At 45.7% G+C, this 26,176-nt stretch overlaps 1 protein-coding gene across 10 annotated transcripts in view; it reads left to right on the top strand.

The window, feature by feature from the left end:
• The window catches only part of PRORP (protein only RNase P catalytic subunit), an 88,486-nt gene that overhangs the window by 801 nt on the left and 61,509 nt on the right, over window positions 1–26,176 (top strand). For all 10 annotated transcript variants that reach the window (XM_059723050.1, XM_059723055.1, XM_059723052.1 and 7 more), the window contains exons 2-4: window positions 525–1,907; window positions 6,526–6,573; window positions 9,018–9,150. In XM_059723050.1, the coding sequence (XP_059579033.1) occupies window positions 886–1,907; window positions 6,526–6,573; window positions 9,018–9,150 (1,203 nt within the window). In that variant the 5' untranslated portion in view covers window positions 525–885. The remainder of the gene's footprint in view (window positions 1–524; window positions 1,908–6,525; window positions 6,574–9,017; window positions 9,151–26,176) is intronic.

Below are 26,176 nucleotides of genomic sequence, written 5' to 3' on the forward strand. Positions count from 1 at the left end.
GCCGCCTTTCTCAGCACTACCCCCCCACCCCCAGTGTTTGTGTTTAAATTCCCTTCTATCTGGAACCGCTGCTTTCTGGAAGTCCCTTTGTAGCATCTGAAGAAGCAGGATGTGCCTAGAAAAGCTTACGCTTCTCTGAAGCAGTTAGTCTTTAAGATGCCCCCCTGCCCTGCCTTCTACAGAAAAGTGTGCCTTCCTGAGGTGCCCCTTACTACAAACTGGCCGGCAAAGCAGGTGATGGCTGCTACCAGAAAGCATCCCCTGCTTAATGGGGAGCCTAGGCACAAGTTTTTCCTTGTTCCTGTTCAGAGTAGACAGTTCCCACTTACTCAAACTTTATGGACTTGGGGTAGAAACTTTGTGTTATTGGCAGCATCTCGGCAGTCTCTAGGCACGAAAAGTTGGGATCTCGACCTGAAGTGGTTCAGTTTTTGTTGTTAAAATGTAAACTGAATTGAATTGCTGGATGTTACCTTTGACAGTGGTGCTAACGTTGTCCTTTGTGGTCTGCTTTTTATTTTTAGGGACTCATTTCCTTATTTGGAGGGAAGCAGCAGAAGAGCTCTGTTTTTGGAAGCTGTATTGTATTCCCCAGTTCCACATGCATGTATGACAAACCTTAAAGAGCATTAATGGTAGGACAGCCACAATAAACAGCGATTTGCAGGCCTTTTTCTCTGGAAGAAAGACATCCTATTTTTTTTATTAATATTTTGCTCATTTTAAATGTTTCTCCATTTTGGCATCTTTTGTTTTCAGGAAACTTTTAAGATTATGTGCCCTTTTGTTTAGACAGCCCTTAGATTTGAATTATACATTTATTTGTGCAAACTGCACTTACTGTGAGATCTTTCCTGGAAATCTTCCCCAGCATATTGATTTCTTATGGCTTTCTTCCTTCAAGCGAGTAACTGGGGTTTGCAGACTTTCCTGGGTAGATGTTTCCTGTTCCAGCCTGCTTCCACTTGTCAAAAATCACTGGCTCTCATGGTTCACCTCCGCAGTAGGGATCAAGTTAAAGGTTTGCCTTTTACTACATCTTCCCAATCTGCAGTACCTCAGGATCTCAGAGGAGTTCATATGCTGCACAAGTCCAGATCTGGAAGCAGAGATGGAGAAAAAGAAAAAAGGAAGGAGAGCTCCAGGGAAGAGGACAAGAAGAAAAGTCTTATGTCCCCGTTCTCTGCTGGAGCTGCCAAACACCGATCAGTGAGGCAGCGGACACCTACATCTATGAGACTGCCTAGGTTGTCTAAAAAAGATGATATCCAGCCTCCAGAAAAACCTTTGAATGCTGAGGAGTGGCAGGAATGGAGGACACGATTAAAGCATCTTACAAATTTTGAAACTGTAATGTTACGTCGAATGATCAAGTATGAAAGCTCCATAGATGTGGCCAAGTCCTTGATGGCTGATGTGGTATTGAGAAATGGGGAGGTCAAGTATAATTTATTGCTTGGGTACCTGATTCTATGTGTCCAGCAGAAGCAGGTGGCAGAAATTTTTGATATCTATGATATAATTAAACTCAGATTTAAGACTTTAGACCCTGGGTGTTACAGTCTTCTAATCAGGGGTCTGAGTGATACAGAGCGTTGGAGAGAGGCCATTTTGCTACTGAAGGAGATTAGAAAAGTTACACCCCCCTCTAAAGGGAACTATGGATATTGTATCAAAGGGGCTCTCAATAATCAAGACGTAAAACTGGCATTAGAATTGTATCATGAAATGGTGGCCGAAAATGTGATGCCACACATGGATGTGCTGCAGGCCTTTTTTGATACCTGCAAGGGTACACAAGATGATAAATTAAAAAAAGAACTCTTAGACATGCTTCTGTATTTTAGAGAGAACCAACTCTATCCTAATGAAGCTGTTATGCAGAGTATAAAGCTGTGGTTTGAAAGGTAAGTAATGTAATTTCAGAAGTAATTGACTAGAGTTGGTGAAGGAATGGGTGACATTTCCTGTTATCCTTTTATCTTGCAGAAACTCTAAATAACCCTGCCAGCCTCAGGATGAAAGCAGCTGTGTGTAGGTGGGGTGGTGCTGGCTCAACATTATGATGTGATGGTGCAGTATTTAAGGGGCCCAGTACTAGCAGTTCAGTGTCTTTCATGAAGAAAGACATCCTCACTTCAGAGAAGGTCTTAAAGGATTGTGTGCTAATGGGAATTTTGTTCCCATTTGATGTATCACCACCTACCTCGCCACAGAAGATAAGGGAAGAAACTAGATTATGGGTGTGATGGTGGTAGAAAGCAATTTAGTAGATGCCTAGATACTGTAGTAATTTGTAGTATAAATTATTAGATTAACCTCATTTCTCTTGCTGCATGTTTCTTCTCTTGTTATTTTCTCAGACCCAGATCCTACATCAGCAGTGTTCTAGGAAAGCTTGGCCCATGGGCCAGATATGATCTGCACAGCCATGTCATCTGGTGGCCTGCAGGGCTCCCCACTGGTCTGGAAATTTGGCAGTGGGGGAGTGGTGGCAATTAACACTGTCACTGCTCCTGACCCCGCACTACTAAATTTCCAAGCAGCCATAGGCCAGATGCCATAATCCTGCACCATCTGGCACAGGGCCCAGTTTTGTGGATTCAGGGACCAATCTGGCACATGGAGCTGGGACGTAATCTGGCTAGGTTGGCCATCTACACTGTGTTGGGCCTTGGCTGGGCTAGTCCCATGCTCTGGATTGGGCCTGCAGATTGGATCTGGTCTGTGGACTGACCCTGTGCCACTCATCTATCCCACAGGATAAGGTTGGGCATCGTTGTTTTGCATCAAACCAAAAGGAATTTGGCTCTTTATTTCATAGGTGTAGAACAAAGCTCTCACCCATTTCTGTATCTAGTGCCAATCCAATTTCATTATATTTTGCTTTCTTCTCCCTCTTTCTTTACCTCCACATCTGATGTTGACCTCACAACTATTGAACTTTGGTAGTGCCAGTTACAAGGACTTCAGTATTCCCAATTTCTTAAGTACCTTGCTGAAGTCAGCAGCTTCAAAATTGCTAGTGTACATGCTTCCTGGTCAAGCCAAACTTTAATATAGAGGTGGCTTAACTGTCAAGAGCACTGTGTATATTGTTCAGTACTGATTCTTTGAACAACAGTAGTTGGAATATCACATCACAAGGTGTGACTTATGAAATATTCTCTATAGCAGGGGTGCTCAACCCCTGGCCTGTGCTGGGGATGTAAATATTGTTTAAAAATTATCTGTTTATTATCCTCTAATTATACCGGTTAAACAGTTAACCGATAATACATACCTAGTCCTGGCCTGAGGGTGCAGAGCCCCGGGCCAGAATCTACCCTGCCCTGCTAGGGACTACACACAGACCACTTGAGCACAACTGCTGCTGGGATCTGCTCCCCAGTATCTTTGACAGGGGCAGGAGGAAGTGGCAGCAAGCTTCCCCTCCCCCCCAAAAGCACAGCCCATGTGCAGTAGGAGCAGGTTAAGCGCTTTCCCAGCTGATTTAAACTTTTAAGTAACATGTTATCTCTCTCCAGCCAGCTTCCTGGCACCTGTGAAGGAGCAGCTAATTGCTTAATTGACCAGTCATTAAACAACCTGCTATTTGTATCTCTAGCCCTATGGCTATGGGTACTAGTCCCTCCTTGCTCCTCCCTCCTGCCTGCCCTGACACCTTCTTGTTTCTGAGGCACTACGCTGCTTTCCTTCCCCACTGTACTGTGCCCCATGCTAAATATTAACCAGTTGATGCGTTACTAGTATAAATATAGGTTTCATAGACACTAGGGCTGGAAGGGACCTCAGAAGATCTCCAAGTCCAGCCCTCTGCCCCAGGGGCAGGAAGTCAGCAAGGGTCATAGGATCCCAGCAAGATAAACATCCAAATGTCTCTTGAAGGCGTTCAAAGTAGGTGCTTGAACCACCTCCAGCCGCAGTCTATTACAGACCTTGGGGGCTTGGACAGTAAAGAAGTTCTTCCTTATGCCCAGCCTGAAAAGGTCATGGAGGAGTTCGTGACTGTTTGATCTTGTCATCCCTTGGGGTGCTCTGGTGAACAGATGTTCCCCCAGATCCTGATGAGCATCCCTTATAAACTTATAGGCAGCCACCAGATCATGCCTGAGCCTGGTGCTTTTCCAGGCTGAAGAGTCCCATAGCTCTCAGCCTCTCATCATAAGGTTTGTTTTCCTGACCTCTGATCACACACGTGGCTCTCCTCTGGACTCTCTCAAGCTTCTCCACATCCTTTTTTAATTGTGGAGCCCAAAACTGGACATAGTACTCCAGTTGTGGCCTCACCAAGGCCAAGTACAATGGGAGAATGACATCCTGGGATTTGCTTGAGAAGCATCTATGGATGCAAGCTAGCGTTTTGCTCTCTTTACTAGCTGCAACATCACTGTAACAGGGGTGCCTCCTTAGGGTCTGCCTACTGGTGGCCCCACCCACCTGTTATGAGCCAACTGCCTGCCTTCTCTCTTGCCATGCCTTGTTGTTAATTGATTGATAGATGTAATTAAGTGGGAGGCTGCCCATTTCCTGCCCCGATGCCAGGGGACGCTATCTGCGGCTCCATTCCTCCCCTACACCGCAGCCCAAGCCTCGCAGATGGAATCAACGTTGTTCAGTCTAGGCCTTATTATAATTTGGCTCCCTGGGCCCTCCGCAGCCCTGTCTCGCCCTGCGCCTTCCCTGGTGCCCGGGTCGATGCAGCCCCAAATGCTGTGCCCTCTCTGGCACCAGGGTTCCCTATGCTGCCGTGGGTCCCCTATGAGGCCTCCTCCATCCCCTAATAGCCTCACCCAAGCCACCAGTCTTAAACAGCAAACAAAACACAAGCCCCTGGGCTATAACGTAAGTCCAAGCCGCCCAGCTATAACATCATTCAGACCATACTGGGGAATACTCCATCCATCAACAGTGTTAGAAACTGCTCCTGCAGTCAGGCCTCTCCGTTTTGGTTGCTCTGGGAGAGCTCCTTCCCCCTTGGTTGCTGGCAGGGAACTGCCATCTTGGCCTCAGGCCTGGGATTTATGTGAGCCAGGCCCTGCCCTTTCCAGTCGGCTGACCACTGGCAGGTGTGGGCCACTAGCTCACTCTGGGTGCCCTGGTAATCAGCAGCTGGGGCTCCCCACTTACTGCTAGGGCTCTTCCCCTAGCAGTTTCCACTGTTTATAGGAGCCAGGCACCTAAATGCTCTGCGACACACCTCCCTGCTTAAGACCCTCACTCACCCGAGTGGGTCTTCACATTTTCGGGTATCACATCCATCCTGGGCTTCTCTCGGCCTTTCTTCATTCACCCAGCAACTCAGGAACAGGAGGCAGAGGTTTTCAGGTGCCTCCTACTCACCTTTTCCCCAAGGGTGCACTATGTGGGATTTGCTGGGAGTTACCCCGCCACAGGTAGTCCCCCCACATTAGCCAGCCTTGGGAGGGTGCAACTTAGGCCTGTCTTTTCTCCTCTTCTATAGCCTTTAGATGATAGTGAGGATGGCTCCAGGCATGGTGTATTCTTCTGACCGAGACTGCAGGCGCAGCACCATAGTCATTGGGAATCCGCCTCTCTGCTGCCCCTCTGTCCTTCTCCACTCGCCATATGTCAGGTCTTGGTCCTCCTCTTCCTGTCACCTGACCGGCTGGCAGGGCTTGAGCCTTAACCCCTACTTGACCAGCCGGCTGTGACTGGAAGGTTCTGGACTTAAAGGGGCCGCCCTGTCTCTTAGTAACAGGATTAGGGTTCCCTGTTACAATCACATTGATGGCTCATGTTCATATACTTATCATTCAAACATTTAACCTTTCACATCCCTACTGTGGGCCCGTGTCATCTGGCCCAGGAGGCTACCCATGGCCCTAGAAATTTGGCAGTGGGATAACAGCAGCAGTACTTCCCTACCACCTAATTTCAGACCCCTGGGGAACCACAGGTCCTGTGAACTGGATTGGGCACTTGATCCCAGCTTGAAGGGCTGGGTGGGGGCAGTATTGGGCTCCAGGGTCTAATCTTGATGTGGGGGGGCCCAAGAGGGGGCGGTGCCAGGACCCATTCCTGACATGATGGGACCGGAAGGTATGGTACTAGGCCTGCAGAGACCAATCCCAATGGAAGGGGTGGTGCCAGGCCCTGAAGGACCAATCCTGGCACATAAGGGTGGGAAGAGGTGGTGCGGGGCTCCCAGAGACCAATCTCAATGCACAGGGGCTGAGGAGGGTGTCTGTGCCAGCTCATTGGGATTCAATCCTAGCTTCCAGCAGTGCGAGGGGACAGTGCCATGCCCCTGGCAAATGATCCTGGTGTGCGGGGCAGGGGGTAGTGCTGGGCCGCAGGGCCCAATCCTGGCACACAGGGCTCATTTCAGCCCACAGACTGGCCCCACCCCACTTATCTGGCCTGTGGGGTCAAAAGGTTGAGCACCACTCTTCTATAGTATGAATGGTTAAATATTTTATTTCTATACACAGATCTTTGGTTGTAATTCAAATATAATTAAATAAAAAGCTAATATTTTCTAAGTTCTTTTCTTTTTTTTAGTATTCCAGGAGAGAAATGGACAGGACGCTTGACCAGCATGGAAAATGGGTAAATGTACCATTTTGTTTAAAAAAGTATTACATTTGATTTTGTTTGGTTGTATGTTTGGGTTTTTTTGCCTGGAGCTTTTCTGCCCTAAAACAAGAAAAAGTATAATTTTTCTTTTCTTATTTATTTATTTTATTTCTAATTTCCTACTTAAGTGAAGTTTTGACCATTAAGAATTTCTGATACATTCACAAGCCTTTAATGGCATTACAACCTCCAAAACTCCTGGGGAAAGAAGACACGGGGGCAGTGAGGATAAGGATGATCTTGTGGGATATCATCCTAGTATTGCTGTTGAGAAGACATGCTGCTGAGCTAGACTGCAATTTGTAGTGTGTTGAGAAGGGTTCATTATTTATTTTATTTTGGTACAATCCCTAGCCTGGGCTGACAGTCAGCTGATGGTTGGGCCTAGCTATGGATGTGTGGGCACCCCCTGCACTGGCAAGTGGGGCACGATTGGAATCTGGTCTGCTATCCCAAATTATGCTTCCTGCCATGGTGTGTCTGAGCTCACAACATGGTACCAAGCGATGGAATCAGTTGGCAGTGTCTGCAGAACTTTTGGATGAAGGCTACATTCCAGGAACTCTCTGGCAAGGTCAACTCAGTCTCGTAGTGCAGAGATACCAATATGAGAACTGCTTGGACAATATTGTAATCAGTTGGTTCCAATTTCTTTTGTTGATTTTTTTTTTTTTTTTTAACTTAGCATTGCCAGTGTATGCCCTTTAAAATGAACTAGCTACTAAAACAGTATTTCTTTATACCCATATCTGAGTTGTTAGATGCCATTTTGAGAATGGGCAGGGAGAGAGGAGAGTGCGAGTGAAGTATCAGAGGCTGCGGAGAAGCTAAAAAAGTGTATGGGAGTCAGTAAATTACCCTTTCCTGACTCTCCTTTTTTTCTGAGTGGTTTTCTGCCTCTGGATATGGCTGTTTTTTAAAGATGCCCTGGCTCTTCATGGGGTAGTGGTAACTCTGGGACATAGCACCATAATTGTATTGTCCTTCTTTGCCTTACTATTAGGACTATCACAGTTCTTTTCTTTGTCTAGGATTGGAACCTTGTCCCTGTGGTACTTGTTCTTCTCCATCTCCTCTCCTTGAGACAGCTCAGACAATTTATTTAGTCCTTTTAACTAGCAGAAGAAAGCTGGTGACTTGTTAGCTGGACTCTTGTTTGTTAATTTAGGCAAACATAGTCAGATGCCTTCAGAACACTTCAGGCTTTCAATAACACCTGACTGTGTTATGGTGCTTTCCTTGTTGGAATATGATTTGAACTAAAAGACAATGACTTCAAAACATTAAAAATAAAAGCATATTGGGAGGATTTAGTAGAAGGATAAGACTTGTTCCTGTTGAATTATGAATAATTTAGTCTTGCTTCTCAAAATGCAGATGCTTTTAAAAAGCATTTTAGCAGATAACAGTTACTAAAATCTCAATTTTCCTTTTAAGCAATAATTCATGTTACTTGGATAGCCTTATCCCAAAGTACTCCAATTATGCCTGCAAATAGTCTACTTTACATGTTTGAGTGACATTAATTGCCAGAACAAAATGGAAGCTAAACAGAAATGTTGGCATATAAATTGTAGAGAGGGAAAAATATCTGTACCTAGAATGGCAAGAAAGAGGCTGAAGTATAAAAATGAGGGGGAGATTTTCATTTAGAAAGGAATGCTCTCAACCCTTTCAAAATTTGTCTTTATTAGCATGCACAAACAGATTAGTAAGGCATATACACAGAACCACAGTATTGTTGTCGGGTAACAGACAGTGGGCTTAATTCTGCTCTAGTGTGTAGTTGTGTAAATCCAAAATAACTCCATGAAAAACAGTGTATTTACTCTGGATTTTCATCAGTGTGAATGAGTGAAGCCCATGCATTGATAAATGCAAACTCTGAGAATAGCAGAATCTGAGATGTCTCAAATATTTGTTTACTTAGTAGACTGTTTAGTTTTGTCAGTTTATGTGTGTGGGGCTCGCTCTCTATAGTATATGAGCAGCTCATTGTCTTTAAAGTACTAGTGTCTGTTTTGATGGTGGGGAACTGAGACAGAGACTAAATTACTTCCCCAGAAAACTTGTAGAACAGTAAACTTTCAAGCCCCATGTTAGTACCAGAACCATTGGACTATTCATCCTTTCTCTTTACTAATAGGGACTGTAGCACAAAATTTGAGCCTTCTAGGCTTAAATAGTCAAGACTTAAAGAGTATGATTCAGAACTTGTTATCTTAAAATCTATTTTCATTGATTGTAGCAGGGTTTGATTCTTGCCTAAGGAGGGCACAACTTATTTTTCAATGATGGTTTTTAATAGAAGGGTGTAAACATACATCCCTGAATACCTGGAAGTGAAATTGAACATAGCTTTTACTGTTCTTGTTCAAATACATGTTTTATTATTCCTAATTTACTTTCTATTACAGTTGGGGGTGTCCAGTTTGTAACCAGGTCTTAGAAACTATTGAGCTAAGTAAAAAGGAATATAATATTCTCAAGAAAAAAATAATGAAGAATGTGATGCAGGGGAACGATATATTCAAAAAGACAACTCCCCAGGTAAGTTCCTAGTGCTTTCAGCTTCATTAATGGGAGAGTCCAAAATGGTTACTTTTCAGTAGTTTTAAACCAACAGTAAATTATTTACACAATTTTAAATTAAAGACTTTTTTTAAATGATGTGAACACTAGAAATCTTGACTGTTTTATAGTTAAATCTATTCAAGATTTCAAGCTACCACAAAACCCATGTTGCACTTTCAGTAAAATTGATTTTATTAGGGATTTAGTAGGGTTTCATTTTGGAAACCTATTTATTACATATAGAATGCTTAGCATTTCAGTAGTGAAGTGCCATTGTACCTATCGGCTGGGGGGCGACCTTCTCAGCACCACTGAGGCAGAAAGAGATCTTGGAGTCACTGTTGACTCCAGGATGAACATGAGTTGTCAATGTGATGAAGCAGTTCATCACACCTTGTCGTGCCTCCGTAGGTGCTTCACAAACAGGTCCAGGGAGGTGATTCTCCTTCTATATGTGGCACTGGTAAGGCTGCAGCTGGAGTACTGTGGCCAGTTCTGGATGCCGCAGTTCAAACAGGATGTGGACAACCTGGAGAGGGTCCAAAGAAGAGCTACTCATCTGATTGGAGTCCTGCAGGGAAGGCCCTATGAGGAAAGGCTAAGGGACCTTAACCTCTTCAGCCTCTCCAAGAGAAGGCTGAGAGGGGACCTCGTGGCGGCATACAAATTCATAAGGGGAGAGCAGCACAAAGTAGGCAATGATCTGTTTACCAGGGCATCCCCTGGAATAACAAGGAACAATGACCATAAGCTAGTAGAGAGTAGGTTTAGACTGAACATTAGAAAAGTTTTTTACGGTCAGGGTTGCCAGGATCTGGAATGGGCTTCCAAGGGAGGTGGTGCTCCCCCCATCCTTGGGGGTCTTCAAGAGGAGACTGGACAGGCACCTGGTTGGGATCACATGATCCCAGGTTTGGTGCCCCTTTTCTTGCCTGCCAGGGGTAGGGGCCTGGACTAGATGGCCCACTGAGGTTGCTTCTGACCCTAGAATCTATGGACTGTCAAAACTGGAAGCAACATTTGGAAATGCATATAAAACTTCAAAAGAAATCCCCTAAACCAGGGCTGAGCAATTATTTGGGATGGAGGTTTGGACTTAAGGAGGTTTGGTGAGCTGTTGGGAGGGAGTGCCACAGCAGGGGAACAATTGATCCTTTCCAGCTTGGGCCTGTCCATCCCATACCCACCACTAGGAGTGCTGGGTAGAGCGGGTGGGCGGGGTCTCCATGGAGACTGATCTGGGACCCCTGCGGACAGGGCACGCTCAGCTGGGTGGATGGGGTGTGGCCGTAGGGGGGCCTGGGAGCAGCATCTGGAAGCAAAATGTACAGACAGCCAGGGCCAGGATTGTGGGGTGGTGACAGTGTGGCACCGGGGCCTGGGATAGAGCTGCAATCCGCTCCCTGTGCATCTCCTGCCCATGGAGGGGTATCAATGCCTCTTTATTGTTGCAAGGATGTGCGGGGAGAAGATTGCAGCTCTGCCCTGGGCCCTGACCCTGTGCTGTCACTGCCCCACAATCTTGGCCCTGACCCTGCCTGCCTGCCTGTTCTGCTCCCAGATGCCATTCCCCACCCACTTGCAGCCCCGTTCCATCCACCCAGTCAAGTGTACCCTGCCCACGGGGGTCCTGGGCTGGTTGTCATGGAGACCCTGCCCATCTGTCCCCTCCATCCAGTGCCTCTGGTGGTGAGTGCAGGACAGACAGGCTGGGATACCTAGGCAGTGGGGCCAGGTCTGGTGGCAATACTGACAGTGGCAGCTGGAAGGAGTTGCTGCTGCCGAGGCTGTGGGGAAGCTGAGTCTGGCTTCTGTGCCACCCCTGCCCTGCTGCCCACCAGCCACACACATCACAGCCTTGGGTTGCCCCTCACGCCTGGGCCAGGTGGGGCTGCAGGTCCCACTGTGTGCTGGATAGAGTCCCTTAGCAGGTTGAATCCAGCCTGTGGGGTGTATTTTTCCCACTCCTGCCCTAAGGCCTCCCTCATCTCAATATTTATCTGCTGTATTAATAGATTTTGTTTAATAGGGTCCATTGCAGACTTATTTGACAGAAAATAATTGCTAGAAATTATAAAAGATATCCAACATGAAATGCGAATACTCTTGTTATTCTATTTTTTACCTTGCTTTGCCAGTCCTTACTTGTTTGGTGTTTACCGTGTTGGTTGAGAAAGATGGACACTTAATGAGGCTGAAAGGTCTCCAGAAGCCTCTAGATGGAGCCAGTGTCATATCTCAGACTTTGTTTTCTGTATTTCATTCTGATGAGCTCAAAGCATTTTGAGAGTGTCAGGTTTTACTGCAGCTGGTGGCCCAGTTCATTTCGAGCCCCTGTAACAGACAGCTCTAATAATCTTCAGGGAGCATAGTATCTTCAGTTGTCTAGGTCTCCTACAGATGTGGAAGCAATTTGAATGCCTGGACTGGAGTGTATTAATAGGGCACGTTTCTGTAGGAGTAGAATGCCTTTTTACTATTTTATTCCTGCTTCTCACCTGTGTGCCTTCTCAGCATAGACAAGGTGTGAGGGTCAGTGTCATGTCCTGGTTCCCTACCTGGAATGTGGGAGGGAGATCCGGATTCTGTCAGGAGCATTGCTCTGGAGAGAAGTCGGCACACTGTGCCAACAGCCCATGTGAAATACCAGCACTCTGCTGTCTGCTTCTTGGAACCTAAAAGTGGGCATGAAAACTTCCTGTGTTTCAAACTTTAGACCTCTTATGTTATTGAGCACTGGGCCGCAGCAACAGGAGCTTAGTTATGCAAGTTTCACATTTACCTTTCTTACTGTTTCTTCCCTAGCTTCATACAGAAAAGCCATACAAGACACCCATTGCTCTACAGCCATTGTTCAAAACATCTTACAAGTTCTCCACAAAATCTACCCTAGCTCTAGATATTCAGGCTGATCTGACTGAGCTGACTTTGTTGATCTTGGTTATCAACATTATCTTTAAAGAAAATGTAGTGGTGACTTTAATTATCCAGTGGGTGCTGTTGCTCTTATAGAAAAGATGAACAAGGGAGCAAGCTTGAATGCATACTGTAGACATAACAGTTCCTATTTTCTTGTGTCCCTCATTATAGTTCCTGGTAAAAGTAATGGCTTTATCTCATTCCTTAACCTGTTAATATGTTAATTTTATGAAGCTTTGTTTGAGTCCAATGTAATGTCTGCTGGCTGGAAAAATTCAGATTCATCCAGTACGTGGGATGGGGTTAGTATTATGAGAGGGAAAGGGAAATCCAAGAGGAGGAGCACTGGGTAACTGAACACTTGGGATTTGAACTGGAAGCATCAAAACATTGTCTGTGCATGAGCTGACTTGGCTACAAAGCCCAGGCAACCTACTAGGGGGAGAAAGGATTAGTGTGCGTTTTATTTTAAGCTGCCCCTAAATTTTACCCACTAAATACTGTGAATTATGTACTAATTGAAATTCTCTGATCAACCATCCTGCTGGACACCTTGTTGGAAATCCTGTATTGAAAACTCTGCACCAAAACCCTGCTTTTTGTATTCCTAGGACATGTAGAGGGGGAATTTTCAAAACTGCACAATTCATAATCTCCAGCATTTGGAAAAAAAAGTATGGGAATGAGTTTCTCTCCCATGTGATGTGAATGTTTTCTCCAAGGAATCAGGGACATACAACCCCAGAAAACTTAAAAAGCAAATCCTTGCATTGTAATAGCATTTTTCTTAGATACAGAGAAAATCAAAACATCCATAATGAATGTCATACATTTATTAATGCACCTGAAACTGGACCTGTGAAGTAGTTACAGATGGAAAGTATGAAAATCCTGTTAATAGATCTAAGAAAAAAATAAACACAGTGTTCCCTCTCTTTTTCTCTCTTAAGAAAAGTAAGGATCAATTAAATTGTCTAGCATGTCTGGAAACAGGAAGTAGTAGAATGAATGGTGGTATATTGTGAGGGTGTCTTGGTGAGTTGTCTAAAATAAATTTGGGACTTTTTTGTTTTTGTGGTATCCAGAGCAGACAATGAGTGTAAGTATCCTCTGAATTTCATGATGGTTAGTAAACTGTGTGACTCTAGACAGTTGGGACTTTTTAGAAAGGAAGCTAGTTCAGGAGGTTGAAATCTTGGTCTGCGTAACAGAAGGCATATTTAAGAAATAAGTCCAAAGAGGGGGGCTTCCATTTTTCTGTTCGCAGCCAGTCGCATTCTGGGCAGTAGGTGTAGCTCAAATTAAAAACAAATCAATTGTATGAAATCAACAGTTTTCTCTTATATTTTTTCAATTGAGAAAATTGTTGGTTTTTTTTTATTTTGTGTGTGGGTGTTTCTTTTAAATAATTGTCACCATTAAACAGTTATACAGATGCTTTGAGCTTTAAATAATTAGACTCACAGCATTTCAAATTATATTTATATTCTGTCCCTTGGGAGAGAAATGGTTTTTGCATTATCAGCTCTTAAGTACTTTCTTCCTACCAAAAAACCTGCTGTAACTCTGATTAGGGAAGAAAATTAGCATATATATGGCTTGTTTAGAGTCTGTTACAAATAATCTCTCACCCTCCAATGGAAAAAGAAAATCGTTTTCCATGACTAGGTATTCATATATCCAAGAAAATTAATGTATCATTGTAAATCACATTGAACTGGCATTCTAAAGAAGTATTTTGAGAAAACAGTATACCTGGACTTTAAGACTTGCAGTGTGTGGTAGGGAGAACATCTGTTGCAAGTTAGAGCTAGGACTAAAATAGATTCTGATTTCTGGTGTGTGCTTCTATGGCAGAGAACATGAGAAAATAACAGATTCACAGAAGTTTAGGGCTGGAAGGGACCTCGTGAGATCATCGGGTCCAGCCCCCCTGCTCTGGACAGGAGAGACTACTGGGGTCAAATAACCCCAGCAAGGTGTGTGTCTAGTCTCCTTTTGAAAATCTCCAGGGTAGGTGCCTACACCACCCCCACTAGGAGTCTATTCCAGAGTCCGGTCACATGAATCATGAAGACGTTTTTCTTTATATCCAGTCTGAAACCTTCTAGGAGTTTATGACCGTTGTTCCTGGTTTTCCCCTGGGGTGCTTTGGTGGATATTTATTTGCCTAGCCCCTGATGCTCTCCGCTGATGTATTTGTAAGTTGTAAAAAGAAATACAGGATGGGGTTGATGACCAGAAAGTAGTAAGCTGCAAATATTCAGGCTGTTTCAGGAACGCAGTAAAAGGAGATTTACTGTGGGAACTTTTTCTCAATCTGTTTTGATTATTGAAAATATATTGGAGAAAGTTAAAAGAACTACCATATTTTTCAGCAAGTCAGATATGTTTTTTTTAATTAAAACAACCCAGGTCTTTTTCTGTGGTACTGCAGCCTAGCCAGTCATTCTCCAGTCAGTTCATGCATGTGGTTGTTACATCCTAAGTGCAGGATTTTCCACTTGTTCTTATTGAATTTTATTTGCTTAATTTTGGTCAATTTTTCGAGGTTATAAAGATCGCCCTGAATCCTCATCATACCCTGTGTCTTCACCCTGAATAATCTGTAAATCTGCTAAGTGTGCACTCAATCTTGTTGTCCAAGTGATTAAACAAGAGATTAAACAGTACTGGACCAAGGATAGAAGCAGCAGTAACCAGTTACTTATATTTACATTCATTCCTATGGGCAAATGGGTTTTGCTTAGTGCTTAGTTATTCAGGAACCAATTAAGAGCGCTAAGCGGGGGTTGCCTGTAACTAGTGCCATGGAAAACAGTGTCAAAAGTCTTGCTAAAGTCAAGCTTTATCACATCCCTTGCTCTTCTCTCTTCTCTCAAAGCCCATACAAGGAAATCGGCATGCCCTAAAAGCAAAACACGTAGGTCAGGCATGAAATCAATGCTTGCTGTTCCTGATCTCTTTGTTCTCCCCAAGGTTTTTTAGGAAATAAATTCCTTGTTGACATGTTACATGACCTTTTCAGGCACTGAGGTCAGGCTGACCAATGTTAAATTGATCAGATCTGCCTCTTCCCTTCCTGAAGATGGGCCCTGTATTTCCTCTTTTCCGTTTGTCTGGGACCTCACCCAACAAGTTCAGAGTCAGTGGCTCTGCAGTAACCTCAGACAGTTCCCTAAGTACTCTAGGATACATCTTATTCAGCTCTGCTGACTTGCAAACATCCAGCTTCTCCAAGTCATCTCCAGGGATCCTGGTTTTCTCCGATTAAAAAAAAAATCGAATTCTCTGATTAAAAACCCCAGAATCCGCAATTAAAATGAAACATCACTAATATATGGGGGGTAATCAGTTGAACACAATGTTTTATTGATACATTTATAACTTTAAAGCAGTTTGGAAGCCCACCAGTGCATCAATCACTATAATAAAATTAATTCTAAATACCTATACATTTTGGTATTTGATTTTTGGGGTTTTTATCGTGGAAAATCAGAGCTTCCCTTGCCCCTTTTGCTCACAGAATGTAGGTCCAGGCCCCTTACTCCCAAGCCACAGACCCCCTGCCCTGCCGGAGGGTCCCCCCAGCTGCCAGGACTACAGGGCCAGGAACCCATGTCCATAGCCCCCTGCCCCCCGCAGCAGCACCTGGAGCCACAGCTGCCACCTGTGGGAGGTGGCAGCGGCTGCTGCAGCAGAGCAGAGCACAGAGCTCTGCGTCTCGCCCTTTCCTGCCCCCACAGGCAGCATGGCCAGAGCGGAGCCTGTGGAGGTGGGGGGCTGGGTGCAGGTTGCCTGCTGCAGTCTCAGGCAGAGGTGGGCCTGGCTCCCTGCTGCTGTGTGCACTCCTGGGCAGGGGCAGAGGCACCCGTGCCCCCCAGATCTGTGCATGGGGTGGGGGTGGGGACGGGTGCAGGCTGCCCACTGCAAGCTAAGACTCCCCACCCTGCTTCCTTCCCCTGGGGTCTCCGCAGCCTAGTGGGCTGGACCCAGCACAGCAGGGCAGAGTGGGGCTGGGCAGGAAAGCTCATTGTCACTGAAAGCTCCACACTCCCCTGGTAACGTGTCCCCTACCTGCCCCATAGCAGTGAGGGTCACAGCCCCATGCTGCTGCCCCTTCTGCTGTGGTGCAGGCATGGGGTGCATTGCAAGTGCAGCACAGAGCCTGCAGCAGCAATGAGCTTCCCTGCCTGGCCCCGCTGTGCCTTGCCGCGCAGGGACCTGCTTGCTGGGCTGCGGAGGCCCCAGGGGAGGGCATCATGGGAAGGAGCCCAAGTTCGCAGCTGGCAGCCTGCCTCCATTCTGAGCACAGATCTGGGGGGCACAGGTTCCCCTGCTTCCCCCTGGGAGTGCACACAGCAGTGGGGAGCACCGCCCCCCCCCCCCCCAACAAGCCATCTGCAGCCCCATCCTACTCCCTACACGTTCCAGTCCCAGGCCCCAAGCCCCACACATTGCCTGGCTGGACAGCAGCTCGAGCCCCAGCCCTGCCCAACTCAGTCCTCCCTCCCTATGGGGAACTCAATCCTTCCCCCCCCCCTCCCCCCCCAACTTACTTGCAGGAGCTGCTCTCCAGGCTACCTGGTGGCCATGCACACATACATGGACATGGCACTCTTTCCCTGACTGCCCCTCTGTTCCCCCCAGCCCCTTGCAGGAACTCTGCCAGTCTGCAGAGAGTTCTTTGCAAAAGTGCAAAATCTGCATGTTTCTCTGTTAAAATGAGAAATCCATGTTTTTCTTGGGTAAAGGGGGAAATCTGCTTTTTTTCCTCCATTTTTTCCATGCGAATGGAAAATCCAGATCCCTCTTCATCTCTAATGTGTCGTTTTTTTCTACTCTAGGATGCTGACAGTGCATCTTATACACCAAAGCTGTGTAACAAAAAATAATTTCTATCTTTGTAATAGAAGCTAACCAAAATTAAATCTGGCACACTGGGCTATTGAAGGGCACTCAAAGTTGGGCCCTTTGGCTGTTGGGCATGGCTGTTGGTGAGCTTAACTCACCACACCACCAGGCTCCACTTATGCTCCTGCCCCTACTAGGACCTGTGCTTCAGCTGCCATGGGACCCTGCGTCCCACCACTGCTGTCACTGGACCCTACACCACTCCTACTCCTGCTGGGCCCTGCACTGTCCTGCTCTTGCCCACACCAGACTCTGTGTGGCCCCTGTCCATGCCACCGCTGTTGCCACAGTGACTGCTATGATAGCCTTCATGCTCTGGGTTGGATCTGGCCCACGAGAAGAACCGTGGCCTGGATCTGGCCTGGGGCCCCAAGTGAGTATGACAGCCTTGCCTTAGAATAAGACCTGCCTTTTGTCTGAGAGTGGCAGTGGAAATCAGAAAAACAGGGTTGGAAGGAACCTTAGGAGGCTTTCTAATCTAACCCCTTCTTTAAGGCAGGATAATCTTTCTCAAAATCAGAAGATAACATTTGTTAATGAAATACAGAAGATATCTGATTTCAGAATGAATGAGAGGACCAAGGTTAAAAAGTGGCCTCAGCTTTTTCCACGTGCTATTACAGTTCATTGCATAGATCCCAGCTTCTGTTTTATAAGGCGACATAGAAAATAGTTGCATGTTTTTCGTTTTGTTAACTCTTTGAGATTTCAGGTCAGTAAGGGAAATGTCACAAATACATGTGGTTTTGGGGTTTGTGGGGTGTCACAAATAGATATATTCCCAAATTAGATTTACTAATGTAGTGTTTGTTTTCTGTTTGTAGCTAATGTTAATCTGTCGTTAGTTTTATTAATTTTAAGTTTGTATGAAGTATGTTTTGGGGTCTAATTGTAATTTTGTCACTTTATCACGTTTTAATTTGCAGTAGGCAGTAAGATATTTGTTAGATTAACTGTTCCTATCCAGACAGTGTTATTGTGAGAATTTGCATTTAAGATGGCATATTGTTCAGCCAAGAAGGTGTCAGTAGTAAGCCATGCCAAAAAAAGGGTGGTTTACATGTCAAAAAGAGAAGCTGTTGGCTTCAGAATGTCTGGTCATAGGGTCTTTACCATCCTTGAATAGAATAAATGAGAGACTATGTCTTTCTGGAATAATTAATAATTAAGGATAGTGGTCAATAAATCTGAATAGATTTAAATAATTGGATCAGGAATAACACCTGATCTGTCAAACAGATGCGTATCTGGGGGAGGAAGTTACCTGCATAATTTGTATATGCTTCCTGAGAATTGAATAGAAGGATGTATAGGAGCAGATAAGGTTGGATAGCAAAGAGTTGCAATGAGAGTATGTTTTATCTAAGGATCCCTAGGTGTTTAGTCCCTCATCTGGCAGAAGTTGGTTAGTGCAAGCTGACAACCAGCTGCAGAAAACTGACACAGGTCAGAGGCAGAAACTACATTTTAAGAGAAAGCACAGGGGTAAGATTATAATCTATCTTTTAAGATTTATTTTCTCACCTCTTTGTCTCAAAATCAAGTTCATCTTGAGATAACTCTGGGTATTATGATAACACTTGGTAAATTGTTATCCTTAAAACAGCTTCCTGTGTCAATGTGTAACCGTGCTGTGGAAGTCACTATCTGAGAGAATATTTCCTTTGTCAGTTGTAAATTTCAAATTTTAATTTCAGTTAATTTGTTATGAGACCTTGAAAAAACCTTCTGGTCTCACCATGTGGTTACTGTTTTTATGATTTTTCTTTATGTAATATTTTTTTCTTTTTCATATGCCTTACTGATATGAAGTACTTAGTGATTGATTGTCTGTGGTGAGTGTAAGTTCAGAGCAATTGACAGTTTGTGTTGTCTTTGAAAGAGTGTGGTATCTATATTATATGTGATCTCTAAGCTGGCAAATTTTCTTCTGCCAGACTGATAGGGTCTGGATTGTGACAGGTGCACCTGGGGTTGACTGGACTAAGAAGCTGGCTTGGGGCATTTTAGCCTGATCGCAGTGGTCAAGCAGAACAGTGGAAAGAGATTTGGGGCTCAAGGGCACTCCTGAAGGTGTTAGCACTCCAATTGGGTCACAGAATGGAAGTACCAAAGATTATATGGGTCCAAAGATAATATGGGTACCAAAGATAATATGTATGAAGTTGTACTTTCTAGCACTGGCTGCAGTAAACAGAATCACATGCAAGATTTTTTTCTTCATCTTAAAAACAAAATATTAAAACTATGGCTGAATATATCTAAAATAATGCAGCAATATAAGAATTTAATCTCTTAGCCTGTTTGCTTTAGTACCTCCTGAAAATGTAATTGATGCAGAATGTAGGTTGCCCTGGATTTGTGATAAGGGTTACCTTCCTTCAGCCTTGCTCGGAATAGGTAGATGTCTGGTCGTTTGTGCTGGTAAATCAAATGTGGCTGAACATGATGCTAGCCACAGCATTCCCTTGTGCACTGTTGGCTGTGTGTGCCTTAATGATGTTAGTCCATTGGGCTGCTAGGTGAAGATTAAACTTTGCCCTCCCTTTTCCCCCATCTCCCTCCCATTTTTTAATGTAGCAAATGGCTGGAGTTAAGTATCTGAAAAATCATGAAATGAAGAGTTAAGGTAACAAAACTGAAACTTGGAAACCAGGAAATTACAGTGTTAAGGTAAATGCCACTGCAGTGTAACAGAACAGCTGTCTGGGGCAGCTGTGATAAACAGGGTAGTGCCGGGTTGTTGTGGCATAGATCTTGATGCCACATTCAGCGGGTACAGCTGCAGTGGCAGCCATTTTTGTGCCCCTTATGTGCACACCCACCCACCAGCTGCCCCGTTCATCCCCCATTGTGCTACTGAATGCCACTGCTGCCACACTGCCTTTAACTCTGTTCTTCTGGGACTGGCAGTAGCTGCTGCAGTGTTTTCCTAGGTGATGGGATGCTATACTAATTGGACATGAGGAACAGCTAAGAGGATTTTTCTGCTGTTTGGATGTTTTCATTTTGCCTGTATGTAGTCCAGTTATCTTTACTGAGTTAAGTACAGCTATAATGAATTGTGGAAAGATTACTTGTGCAGAGCTGGCAAAGTTGTAATTGTGAATGAAGATGTGCACATAGAGTGCAGATCAGATATACTTCATTTCAGTGCTTGCTTCTGTAAGTTGTGTCATAGGCATCCAAGGTTGTTGTCTTTCTGTGAGGCTTGTCAGCAGTTGGTGGCATATGTAACATTAATTCTAAATTCCGGAGAAGAACAGGATTAGAAGGGCATTTCAAAATATGTTGTCCTGCAGAGATGCAGGATTTGCTATTCCTAAACTGTCTGTAACAAGGGACCCAGTTTCTCTAGTAGAGACAGTACAGTGCTGCAGAGAGGCTAGCTGCAGAGGTGTAAGCCTGTTTAGAGAGGCAGGCTCCAAAGCAATCAGCCCATTAATTAGTAAAGGGGAAACTGTTAGGGAAGGGGAGACTAGTGACCAGAAGGGGTGAAGGCAGGCTGGGGATATACCCAGAGCTCCAGGACTAGAGATTAATTCTGGTTCAGACCCTGAAAGGGGAAGGAGCTCTGCAGAGAGGCCTGCACAGAGATAAGTTATTTTGTTTCACATTGGCTTGCATTAGCTGCATGGCATGGGGTGGCTAGAAAGGAAGAGTAGAGTTTGCTGTTCAGTGTTTTGGTTTGCAGAATGTAGTAGGCCTGCAGAGCCATTGCAGGTGCCTAGAGAAGATGCTGTGATTTTAGTTCACTGGAGTCAGGTGGAGATTACAGGCTCAAGAGAGACTGGTTAAAAGTGAAGACTGCAGGCCCAAGAGGGACCAGCTGAGGGTGGAGACCATGGACCAAAGAATGAGTATTGGGAACGGGGTGCTGTGGAGGGAGCACCTCAGAGTTCACTGGTATTCTGAGGGCAGCATCCTAGGTGTTTAGTTCTTTTCCATCAAGGCATGGTGGACGAGGACAGGGCGGAATTTTGGGAAGGTAGAATGAGAAACGTGGTTAGTGTGCCAGGGTTCTCATTACATCAGTGGTTAATGAAGAGGGTTGAAGCAGATAAGGGTGTGGCAACTTTTTGCGAGTCTTGGTAACTTATGTGAAGCAGTCTATGTTTGAGTGTAGGCCTGATATAGATGGGTAGCTTCTGTTTGTTACACCTAACCTAATACCAGGTTTTGTCTTGGCAAATACAGGGACTTACACTTTCTTCCAAAATGCTCATGTTCCGTATGCTCACAGAGTTTTGTAGCATCTGAGTAGGATAGAGTGCTGATGTGGGTGTGATTTTAAAAAAACGCCCTAAAATGCAACAGGGACACAGTTAAGGTTGAGTTGTGGAAATGCCACATAGCTGAATTTTGTACTTTTTGGGTGTCAGAGGTTTACATTAAGCCAATCTCCACGTTCTGGTTGGGCATGAAGCAGCACTGGGCAACCTCAGCTCTTCATTAACAAAGCTATGGGGAAGTTAATTTCCTTGTGTGGTTTTTTTATTAAAAAAAAATTTTCAGCACCTGCACATACTCTAATAATCTTTCCCCCACCCCTGCACTGCCAGTAGCTACTTGGCAATGACTACTCCATCCATAGAAGACCCTGGATGCATGTTGCTACCTTCAATGTCCCTGCATAATCTTCTCTCTCTCTCTGTCTGTCTCTCTCTCTCTTGAGCACACCCCAGTCTTTCCTCCCTAGGTACCACAGATGCTAAAGAGCTCAGTAAAAGATGGCAAAACAGTGGAAAATCTGGCATTTTAAAGGCAAAATGGAAAAAAGGCATGGATGAGATAATCAGGAAGGGTGTGGGGAAGAGTTGAAACCTCTTCTTCATTCGCTAATGCACAGCAATGACACCTTCTTTCTCTCTGCAATCCCTTATACTACACTGACCTTCTGTTTCCCATTGGAACATCAGCATCTAGATGAATGATGAGCCTGACATAGTTTCTCTGCTGTTAGAAGCAACCTGAAGAAGGAGAGCTGTATTGCATATAGGTAGGCAGAGGGCCTCAATCTCTAGCTTGGAGCGCTCTGACAAATGCCTGGGATCTGCCTGGTAAAGACATTAGGCTTGTTATGGGTATCCTCTACTCCAGCTCCTAATAACATGAAACTGTGTCATGGCCAGCCTCTAGAGGTGCTTAATATCCTTTGTCCATTTGTAGCCATGTATGAGGTCCCTGGCATCATGCTGGTGACCCTTTGCTTTTATTTGGAGTATTAGGGTTTTGTAGACACCCATGTTCCTATGACTCCTCCTGATGATTTGTTGGACCTTTGCTTTCCTTGCAGTGCAAGAATGTCAAAGGCCTTTGTATGGGTCCAGTAGCTGAAACATCCAGCAGAAGATATCCTGAATGGTACTGAGATCATAGGTTGAGAACTGGCCTGGATGGTTTTCCATGGTCTCAATCTTTGGACCTCTTGGCAGAGAAAAGCCGAATCCTACCATGCACACACGTTTAAAGTAGGAAATGGCATTCTGGAGAAGTAGAGTGTAGAGATATAGAGTGGCCTTGTGTGACAGGTTCAGGTTGCAGGGTCATAGGTCTCAGCATCTTTCTCTGAACCTCCTCTAGTTCTATAGTTTTCTTTTTGAGATGGGGCCCTGTTATCCCAAATGAGATCGTGCTATTTCCTATTTGTTTGACCACAATTACACATTGAGCCAGAGGTTTACATTGCACCATATAAAATGATGTCCACTCTTTTTCTTCATTTAGATCTTTGTAAGGTATATTTTTTTCCTATACTGTGTGTTACCTGGCATTTGTCAGCATTGCTATCGTGTTTATTATTTACCTGATTTATTTGGCCGTTCTGAATTCCCTAACTGTGCCACATTACTTTGTGTAATTGGCAAATTTTACTCTTTGAATATTCATCCCCCTTTCTGAATATGAATACATGTGTTTAAACACTACCAGGAGTACAAGACTTCTGACAGTGTTGATCTAAGGGTCATCAGTACACACAAGCTTCTCCACTCTATCAAGGTGGCAGTTCATGGAGAGGGAAGTTCGGGTATGATTGGTATCGTGGTAGATGTTGGATCCAGTGGGAGAAGCCTGTGCGTGACTTTATGCAGGGAGGCTGTTGCGCATCGGCAACTGTGCAGATCTTGGCAGAGGAGTAACCTGTGTCCAGTGGCAAGGAGATCCAAGATGACTGGGGTTACTCTTCCACTGCAGCCTTTATCCACCTTTGCAGCCATTGAGAAGTATGCCTTCTTCATCTGCCTACTTCACCATTGAGGTCTTTATGATGTTGGATTGCTTTTCATCTGTTAGTATAAGACTCCATTGGGACTCTTGTACTCCTGGTAGGGTCACCCATGGCAGTAAGGTCAAAGGTGAGGTATCAGATGAAGAGCAGTTCAGCAGGCCATATTAGAATTCTGGCACTGTGTGGTAGGGGGATGAGTGAGGGGGAAAACTGAGCCCCCTAGCCCCATGCCCTACCCCCCCCCAGCCAGGGTCTGCACAGCGTATGGCGAGGTCAAGAGGCAACATTTCCCTCTTCCCTGCCCCCCCAGCTCTGTGGGGCTGTATACACCATGACCCTGTCCCTGGTTCAGTGGCTCAACCCTGTTTCTGCCTGCTGCTGTGAGCCAAGCTGGGCAGCATGGGGAAGGAGTGAGCAAAGAGGAGCTGAGATAAGACACCACAGCCTTGGGCAGGCTCACACTCCCACTCCCATTGCTGCTCTGGTGTCAGCCTTGGCCCAGCTGCAGGGAGGTTGTGTGTGTGAATGTGAGTGTGTGCATGTGCATATGCATGGCCCTCAGCAGCTCACCAGAACTTGTTAAGTGGTCTTCCAGCCCAAATTATTGCCCACCCCTCTTGTATAGGATGGTTTACATAGAGATGATCCTGTCTCAGGCAGGGGGTTGGACTAGATGACCTCTGGAGGTCCCTTTCAGCCCTCCTCTATTATTCTGTAAAATCATTTTTCTTTTCAGTAATGTTGTTCTCTTTCCTAGTTGTTCCCTTCAGCCCTTGATGATCTTGCTCAGGGGTTGTCAGCTGGGGGTATGCATACCCCTGGGGGTACTTAGGAAACCCCCGGGGGGTACACAGCAGCAGCGCAGAAAAGCAGGGAGCACTTCCAGTTCCGTTGCCGGTGGCTTCTTTTTGCTGCAAAGGACCCCCACCCTTCCCCCGCTCATTGACTGCTCAGGGGACTCCACACTTCTAGCTGCTGGGGGTACACCAACCAAAAAAGGGTTGAAAACCCCTGATCTAGCTCAGTGGTACAAAACCTTCCTCCCCCCCACAGGCAGTATGGATGGTGCTCAGTCCATCTGTGGGTTGGATCCAGCTGGTAGCCTGATCCAACATTTGGGGCAGTGAGGCAGGGCCCAATCCAGCTGTGTTGAGGGTGTAGGGGAATGGCCTGGCCCAGACTCAGCTGCACTGGGAGAGAAGGGGTTGTGGCTTGGTCTTGACACAGCTGCAGACTTGGGAATTGGCAGCAGGGGAGGGGTGGCAGTATTATTTGCCACTGCTCCCAAGCCACCAAATTCCCAACCCATGGGGAATCCCATAGGCCAGATGCCACAGCTCCATGGGCCACATTTGGCCCATGGGTCAGAGTTGAACACACATGACTTAGCTTACTGCTTCAGATCTACTTAAAGAATCTCTTGTTGTTTTTTAAGACTCTTCCTTTAATTTATCTGAGTGGACCTAGTCAGGGACCTCCTGGTGGGACTGGACACATCCAAATCATCAGGTCCTGACAATCTCCACCCCAGAGTGCTGAGAGAATTAGCAGAGGTCATTGCAGGTCCCCTGGCACAGCTTTATGAGCACTCGTAGTGCTCTGGCGAGGTGCCAGTGGACTGGAAGAGGGCCAATGTGGTCTCTATTTTCAAAAAAGGGAGGAGAGAGGACCCAGGAGACTATAGGCCTGTTAGTCTTACCTTAGTCCTGGGGAAGCTCTTCAAGAAAATTATCCAGGAGCACATCTGCGAGGGACCAGCAGGGGAGTGTATGCTTAGGGGCAACCAACATGGGTTCATTAGAGGCAGGTCCTGTCAGACCAACCTGGTGGCCTTCTATGATCAGGTTACTAAATCCTTGGACGTAGGTGTTGTGGTGGAAGTAGTCTTTCTGGACTTTAGAAAAGTCTTCGACACTGTCTCTCACCCCATTCTCATTAAAAAATTAAGGCGACTATGGTGTCAATCCCTACGCAGTCAGATTGGTCACCAGTTGGCTGGAGGGCCGTACCCAGAGAGTGGTGGTGGACGGGTCTTTTTCGACCTGGAGGGATGTGGGCAGTGGGGTTAGGCAGGGTTCGGTCCTCAGGCCTGCTCTGTTCAACATCTTCCTCAGCAACTTGGACGAGGGGGTGAATAGCACCTTGTTCAAATTCGCAGATGACACTAAGATGTGGAGGGAGGTGGGCACGCTAGAGGGGAGGGACAAGCTGCAATCAGATCTGGACAGATTACAGAGATGGGCGGATGAGAATAGGATGGGTTTCAACACTGACAAGTGCAAGGTACTGCACCTGGGGAGGAAGAACCAGCAGCATACCTACAGGCTGGGGAGCTCCCCTCTCACCAGCACAGAGGCAGAAAAGGATCTTGGAGTCATTATTGACTCAAAGATGAACATGGGCCGCCAATGTGGGGATGCAGTCAGAAAGGCTAACCACATCTTGTCATGCATCCACAGATGCATCACGAGCAGGTCCAATGAGGTGATCCTCCCCCTCTTATGTAACCTTGGTCAGGCTCCATTTGGAGTACTACGTCCAGTTCTGGGTGCCACACTTCAGTAGGGATGTGGACAACATTGAGAGGGTCCAGAGGAGGGCTACTCGCATGATCGGGGCAGCAGGGCAGGTCCTTTGAGGATAGGCTACAGGATCTGAACCTGTTCAGCCTTCACCATAGAAGGCTGAGAGGGGATCTGATGGCCATCTATAAACTGGCCAAGGGAGACCAGCAGGCAATGGGAGAGTCCCTGTTCCTCCGAGCACTACCGGGAGTAACAAGGAACAATGGCCATAAGCTAACAGAGAGCAGATTCAGGCTGGATATCAGGAGGCACTACTTCACTGTCAGGGCGGCTAGGATCTGGAACCAACTTCCAAGGGAAGTGGTCCTCGCTCCTACCCTGGGGGTCTTTAAGAGGAGACTAAATAGACACCTAG

Source organism: Alligator mississippiensis, chromosome 2 (genome assembly GCF_030867095.1).
Source record: "Alligator mississippiensis isolate rAllMis1 chromosome 2, rAllMis1, whole genome shotgun sequence".
NCBI lineage: Eukaryota > Metazoa > Chordata > Crocodylia > Alligatoridae > Alligator > Alligator mississippiensis.